The 8005-nt window shown below is 38.8% G+C and overlaps 1 protein-coding gene across 2 annotated transcripts in view; it reads left to right on the forward strand.

Moving 5' to 3' along the window:
• TIPARP (TCDD inducible poly(ADP-ribose) polymerase) overlaps positions 1 to 5991 on the forward strand; it is a 30126-nt gene extending 24135 nt beyond the window's left edge. For both annotated transcript variants that reach the window (XM_032852580.1, XM_032852581.1), the window contains exons 5-6: positions 4008 to 4286; positions 4924 to 5991. In XM_032852580.1, coding sequence (XP_032708471.1) covers positions 4008 to 4286; positions 4924 to 5371 — 727 coding nt within the window. In that variant the 3' untranslated portion in view covers positions 5372 to 5991. The remainder of the gene's footprint in view (positions 1 to 4007; positions 4287 to 4923) is intronic.
• The last annotated feature ends 2014 nt before the right edge of the window (positions 5992 to 8005 follow it).

The following is an 8005-nucleotide window of genomic DNA, read 5'->3' on the forward strand; positions in this document are numbered from 1 at the left end:
TCTCCTGTTTAGTCTTTTTGTCTAAAACAGCGATAATCAGGTATAAAGTAAGAGCTTAGCAAATCAAAGAGATTACGCAGACACTTCAATGAGAAGAGAGCAGAGAAGCAAGCAGCAAGTTCACCAGGGTGGAATGGGTAAATGCAGCCCTTCAGTTCCTATCTGCCCTAGAGTCTGGGGCCCTGAGGCACTCAGACTGTCCTAGTGGGAAGAGAGTAGAGGAGGATTAGTTTCAAAAAGCAGGCTGCAAAACTGATTCCAGAGAGACTATGATTTTAATCTTAGCCAGGAAGAAAGTTTTGTTTTTAAATGTTAGTAAATGTAGAGGGTCAGATTAAAACGTAAATGTCAAAAAAGGCTGTAGTTATCAGGAAATAAGAGATGCCTAGGAATTGGGAATGCCAGAATAAGGGAGGTGAGGAGAGGGGCTGGCTGACTTAATCTATGAATTTCCTGCAAATTTGACTCCTCCTAAATGAGAGTTTCCCTGGTGCTTTTAATTCCTTCCAGTTTCATTGAGCTATAACTCACCTACAACTCTGTCAGTTTAAGGTGTACAGCTAATGATTTGACATACATATATATTGCAAAATGATTACCACAATGGAGTTTAGTTAACATCTATCACTCATAGTTCCAAAGAAAGTATTATTTCCTTGTGCTTGTTGCTTTTTAATGAGGTTGATAAAAAAAGAGCTTATTCTTTAATATTCTTAGAATATTTAAGCTGAGGCTGCATAAGCAAACAAATCTCAAATAGAGGTGTAGGAGTTCATTTCAGCCAAAAGGACATCTATCCTGTGCAGTCACTCTGTGGTCATGGGAAAACCTGATAGCGTTTGACTTCTCCCCTCAAAAAAGATAAAATGAGGGACGCCTGGGTGGCTCAGTTGGTTGGACGACTGCTTTCAGCTCGGGTCATGATCCCAGAGTCCCGGGATCGAGTCCCGCATCGGGCTCCCAGCTCCACGGGGAGTCTGCTTCTCCCTCTCACCTTCTCCTCACTCATGCTCTCTCTCACTGCCTCTCTCTCAAATAAATAAAATCTTAAAAAAAAAAAAAAAGATGAATTAATTTTTACTTCGTCACTGAAAGTGGGTTAGGAAACATCTTCTGAAATGGCAAGGGGAGGGAAGGAGAGTGTAAAAGATGACCTTGAATTCTGAAAATCCATTCTTCAGAGGTCCTTGAGTGCAAGTTCTAGACCCTTCAACTTTGCCTCTTTGAAGAAGGCTGGTACAGCACTGTAAAGCACATGGTATGTCATTGGAATACCCATGAGCTAAACACAAACTCAGCAGCCTCAGAAAATAAAGCCACATTTATAACTGTGCTTGGAATATGTATTTCTAATTCATGGCAAGTGTAGTGTAGAAGTTCATCAGACAGCTGTCTATATGCATTTTAATGTTTTAGCCCAATTAGGATATTGGCTTATTAAAAGTAAGCATCTATAGATGGGAATGGATGATAATTATGAATATAAAATCTAATTTAATGTTTTAAGATGGATAGGATTTACTTATACAGGCTCATCTTCAAGTATCTATGAATCTTTTTTGGTCAGTGCCAGGATTTCAGTACAGCTGTGAGAGCAGCCTAAAACCTATTTTGGGTAAAGTGGGGAGAATTTTTACCTTCCTTCCCCAACTCAGAAAACTCTTTGGCAGACGCCTGGGGAACTTAGTAGGTTAAGCCTGTGCCTTTGGCTCAGGTCATGAACCCAGGGGCCTGGGATTGAGTCACACATCAGACTCCTTGCTCAGCAGGGATCCTGCTTCTCCCTCTGCGTGCAACTCCCCCTGCTTGTGCGCGCACGTGCTCGCTCACGTGCTCTCTCTCTCTCTTGCTCTTTCTGACAAATAAATAAAATCTTTAAAAAAAAGAGAGAGAGAGAGAGAGAAAAACCTCTTTTGGTAACTTCAATCCCTAATAATCCTGGAAAATCTGGTAGGCTGGAACTTACTCTTTTTGCAGAGCAGGAATAGAAGGAACAGCTAAAAATAAGGAACTTATACTCTGTGTTTCCTGCCATTTCTCCAGAATAGTGATGGCTTTTGAAGGAGTTACCTTTCAGAATCTGATTAAAGCAGTGGGGCCTCTCTTCAGAAAAATGTGCCAGTGAATGAAGGCTCTGGAGGAGTCTGTCAGGGCTTTATGAAAACGCTTCAGAGAACAAGAACAATTATGCCTCTGCCAGGAAGGTTAGAGAAGCCAGTGCCCCCTTTAAATTGACCCCTGAACTGTATGGATTCTCTAAGTCCTGGTTCCTCTCAGAACTCCTGTCTCTGTCTCCCAAGGGATCTTGAGGCATGCTAAATCGTAGGCACAACCACTTGAAGGGGGGCAGGTGTTAGAGAAGGCAGTTATGCCTCTATAGCTTTTTAACTTCGTATCAAGCCATCTCTTAAAAGTCAAAAGACTGTGAGATGGAGGTGGTGGTAGTGGGAGTCAGGCAAACCTGCATTGCAGCCCTAATATACATCCATCACTTTCAAGCCTTGAGGGAAAAGTGTGTGTGTGTGTGTGTGTGTGTATGAATTGTGAGGTATATAGCAGTGGAAAGAGTATGCATCTAGAAACTATGTAGATAGGCCTGGATTAAAATCCTGTCTCTGTTCTTTGCTACTATGCTAGCAGTTTCTTTATTTGAAAAGTACAGATATCCAAGCCATCTTGCTGGGTTGTTAGGACAGTAACTGATAATGTATGTAAAATGCCTGTCCATAGTATGTGTTTACTGTAAGGCAGCTGTGATTATGACGAGGGTAATGGTAAGATAGGCTCTTGCACATGAGATGCACAGTTACTCACGGTTGTAACTTCTGTGTCACAAAACTCTTTTGAAAAATTTAGTTTAATACATTTCGCAGACTTACTGCTTCCTTGTGACCATCACTCTATGCTGAAGAGTGTTACGGTACCCTGGCCCTGAATTTGGGTCTCAGGGCCAGGAATTTCTCTCTCTAATCTTCCTTTTTGTTCTGTTTTGAAAATGGCCAAGAAATATAATTTAAATTTAAGCATTTAATTGAGCAGGAATAACTGTTCAGCTGCTACTTAATAGAAAGTCACCTGTCAAAGTGACTAAAACTAAATTTAAAGGTCCAAGGATATACATTCTGGTGTCTGAAGCTTAAAGTAATTAGCTTCATCTTAAGCACACCTAAAGCTATAAAATTTGGATACAGTTGACGACTTTGTTGTTAACACATGACATTGAAAAATGAAGCAAATGCCAAATGTCAGCTTTCAGTGCCTACTCCAACGATTTTTGTTTGTGTTACACAGAAAGTATAAGCTTTTTAATTTTTTTTTTAAAAGATTTCTTTTAGAGAGAAAGAGAGCCATGTGTGTGCATGCAGGGGTGGGAGGCAGAAAGCAGAGGGAGAGAGTCTTCAGGCAGACTCCCCCTGAGCATGGAGCCTCCATAACCCATAAGATCATGATGTGTGCCTAAACCAAGAGTTAGACACTTAACCACTTGAGCCACGCAGGCACCTCTAAGCTTTTCTATTTTTTAATATTTCATGTCATCTTCCTGTAAGCTCCCTCTTTTCTGCCTGCCTTTGTCTCCCCATCAATCCACTCCCGCCACCTATAGAGCCTTTAGTAATGGTAAATTTTCTGCTTAGTACAGCAAAGTTTGAAGAATACATATAAATTATCACTGCTCTCTTAGAGTTTTTTTAATTGTATAGGCAAAAGAGGAGTCTACAGTTCAAAGTGAAGATATTTATAAATTGTCTCTTGCTTGCCTGCCTGCCGTAGCAGTACATTCCAGAGTTTTCTCCACAAGGAGGAGGCCGGGAAGAAGCTAATAATAGGTTAACTGTGTACAGGCAATGTCACTTGGAGATTTTTTTTAAATACGTAGCATTTTCTATATTGTTTTTTAAACAAGCACTTAAGCTATACAAATTACAATTTTAGATACTGCTTTAGAGCGCTGTAATGTGAGATGTACTTAAATGTTTTACATTGACATTTCTTCCTCTCCCTTCCAGGACACTTGGTGGTGTTCCCACACAGGCTCCTCCACCTCTTGAAGCAACTTCATCATCACAGATCATCTGCCCTGATGGGGTCACCTCAGCAAACTTTTACCCTGAAACTTGGATTTATATGCATCCATCTCAGGACTTCATCCAAGTGCCTGTTTCTGTAGAGGACAAAAGTTATCGAATCATCTATAATCTTTTTCATAAGACTGTGCCTGAGTTTAAATATAGAATTTTGCAAATACTGAGAGTCCAAAACCAGTTTCTTTGGGAGAAATATAAAAGGTGAGTCAGCAGTATGAGAAATTTAAGAGTTTTTCTTAATGTACTAATGACAGATGCAGAACATAATAGTAAAGGCTTTCACAAAATCTAATATGTTTGTATTTTTTCGTATATTAACTCAAATACACTCTTCATAACAGACCATGTAAGTTCAGTAACTTGCCACAGGACCTACAGCTAATAAGATGTGTGCTGGAGTTTGAACTTTGGCAGTCTAGCACCAGAGGCTTTTGCTCTTAATTACTTGACTATGCTGCCTCTCAAATCAACAAAAAACAAATGTAGTACAAAAGGAATACATGCAGGTTTGAATAATCTCAAAATTAAGAGACACTCAGGTTGGTGGAATTAGATAAAGAAGTTATCCTGATAAAGTAAGGTTGTGAACTATATTTGAAATGGAAGAGACAGCAAGTGAATAAGTGTTGGGGTGGCTGGGGATGGGGGGGCTCTTATTGTCTGCAGTGGAAAAGATCAGTTTAAACTTTTCATATGCTCTCTGATGGCATTTTGCCCTTGAAAACTACTTTAACATTTCCTCTTCATTGAAACCATAATGAGTTTATGACTACATCTTGCCTATTAAATTGATCTCTACCTTCCTTCTTCTGAATTCCCTGTCCACTCTTTTCATTAGGAAAAAGGAATATATGAACAGGAAAATGTTTGGCCGTGACAGGATAATCAATGAGAGACATTTATTTCATGGAACATCCCAGGATGTGGTAGATGGAATCTGCAAGCACAACTTTGACCCTCGAGTCTGTGGAAAGCATGCTACAATGTTTGGACAAGGCAGTTATTTTGCAAAGAAGGCAAGCTATTCTCATAACTTTTCTAAGAAGTCCTCCAAAGGAGTCCATTTCATGTTTCTGGCCAAAGTGCTAACTGGCAGATACACAATGGGCAGTCATGGCATGAGAAGACCCCCTCCTGTCAATCCTGGCAGTGTTACCAGTGACCTGTATGACTCTTGTGTGGATAATTTCTTTGAGCCTCAGATTTTTGTCATTTTTAATGATGATCAGAGTTACCCTTATTTTGTTATCCAATATGAAGAAGTCAGTAACACTGTTTCCATTTGAAAAATCTTGGTACTGCTAAATTATTTGATATGAACTCAATCCAGCATTTGTAGCAGGTTGTGGATGGGTGGGACAGAGTGGGGAACAGCATTGGACATTAATAGGGCACTTTTAAGACCCATTTTTTAAGTGCTAGAAAGCGAAAAATTTTTTAAAGAAAAACAATTTTAAAATGACCACTTATTCTTTAATTATTTACTAATTGTTGTTAGTGTACTCAGTGTGGAAAAGACTACAGATTGCATACTCTTTTTATTCACACTTGTACATATAGGCAGCAATGGTATTAGAAGCATTTTTAAAAAGAAACTGAACAGCCTAACCAATTAAATGCGACTTAAGCCTGGTAGAAGTTTGGCCAAATGAAATGGAGGCTGTGAGCAAAGTGAGGATTCTGTTACTTATAATGATAAAACGACTGGAGCTAATACTATCATACTTATTCCCTGTCCAAAGCATCACTTACATTGTAGGATAAGTTCATGAAATTCTAGTGGGTGGAAAGAAGTTTTTATTCCTATCAGCAGAACTGAAATATATCACCCAAGCAGAGAGCATTGGTGACTTTAACTGTTCTGCAGAATTTGCCTGAGGATTCAGAGGAAATAAAGAAAAAAAAAGGAACCATTTGAAAAATTTTTGTCGCCAGCAAGATTTTTCACTGACTGGTTATATGAAACATGATTCTTACGTTGTTAAAACTGCAGCCTTAGAAAACTCAGCCTCTTCCGTTGTCATCTACCCCAGTCTGAAGGAGCTGAGCAGCTAATTTGGTTAAAGTCAGTCTTAAGGATTAGTAGTATTACTTTAGAGTTCCCGACATAGGCCCCGGCTGAAGGTTTAAGAGAAAGGAAGTACATCTATAATTGAATTGATAAGGCTTAGTACCGTGCTTTGCACAAAGTAGACTCTCCAAAGTATTTGTTGGCTTAGAAATACTGTTAAAGGTGGTTATCCCACCCTTTGCCTGCTTTGCCAGATGCAGCTGGGTTCCCTGGCTGACTATTTTACACTACTTAATAGAAACACAAACTTGGAAGTTGTGCCACTGACCCAGCTGGAGCAGTGTTCAGTGTGTATGCTAATACCTCAGTTCAGAGAGGTAGCAGCTAGGTATACTTTGCCTTAAGCAAAGCCAGTACCCGGATTTACACAAGTGGAAGTGGTCGTTCCCAAAAGAATTCACTGTGGAATTCTTTCAGATACCAAGCTCTCCTAGTATGTTTGTGGCTATTTCATTTACACAAAACTTTTCAGGAACTCCTGTGTTGTTTGAAGCAAGATATATCTATCCTGATGTCTCAGTGAATCCGTCTGTTTAAGCACTTATCAGGGCTTCCACACAGTTATTTATTTTGCCCTAGTTGATCTCGTTGTTTGCTGCCATTGGCATGAAACAGCCAACTGTGGCTGTTACAGTTGTTCTTTCAGTCGATTATAACTTTGTAAACCAGTGATTCCCAGTCTTTTTCAAGTTAAGACACCTTACCATTGCTTATTTGATTTTATGAAACTTGTTCCTTTTTTTCTCCTTAAAGGAAAATAAAGCTTTATGACATATTTATTTTTTTAATAAAACTAAGCAAAAATAAAAGTTCCGGTAATTCTTTAAAACTTTTGTTGTTTTGGTTCCATTTAAGATAAGTGAATTCAGCACATAGTGGATGATCTGTCCGTAAATGCTTGTTGACTGGCTGAGTGAGTATGTGACTGAGCGACTGAATGGACCCAATCAGAGCCTGCTGCTTAAACTTTTGTGCTCCAGGAGTCAGCAGAAACTGTATTAGGTAGCAGTCACATGTAAGTTTCACAAGAGAAGACTGAATATTTTATTTTGCAGGTAAATATTTGAGGAAAAGGGACAAGTTGTCTTACCAGCAAACAGCTATAGTGAAAAATGAGCAGATTGTCCCCATCAACAGGTGCTCATGGAAACATGCAAAGGAATTCTAGAGATCTTGTCAGCACTCGAGCACCTTAGCTTTCAGCCAACTTAAAGTGATCTGATTTGTAAATGTGAGCATCTCTGACAGTACTTTCCCTCCAGTGTAATAATTTTAAAATTCCTGTATAGTATTGTATATTGTTTTAACTAAGCAAGAGCTGTGGCGTCAGTCTAAATTTTGTAATGGTTCCATGGCTTTAAAAACATGCTGAAAAGCATTCAGTAAATCTTTCTCCCTAGTGACACAACTGTAATTTACACCATTTCAGAAAGCTTGAGCTTAACTCTTTTAAACTATGGTTAAGATTGCTAGGGAGAGGCTGCAAACTCCTTGAGATATTCCATTGTCATACAGTCCTGTAGACAGGAAGGCTTTTTTTTATATGTGCAGAGTTTAAAAATATTGGATCCTTTATAATTATAAATTCTAAAACCCAACTCTGTGCTTTTTGCAACAAACCTGTTTATTTTGGTAAATGATTATTTAGTTATTGAAGAGAATCATGAGGACCTGAAATACTGTTCTTTAAAGAAGAATTTTTATTATACTAGGTCTGAAAATGACTGAAAAAGAATGTGTTCAACACCCAAACAGTGCTATACAGTCAATTTAAATCAGAGGTGTTTTTCTTTCTTCATTTAAGGAAGGTAAGATGACTACAAAATGTTCCTGGTTTTTCTTACTTGGG

The sequence above is a fragment of the Lontra canadensis genome, unplaced genomic scaffold (genome assembly GCF_010015895.1).
Source record: "Lontra canadensis isolate GAN:19392208 unplaced genomic scaffold, GSC_riverotter_1.0 scaffold6, whole genome shotgun sequence".
In the NCBI taxonomy this organism is placed as follows: Eukaryota; Metazoa; Chordata; class Mammalia; order Carnivora; family Mustelidae; genus Lontra; species Lontra canadensis.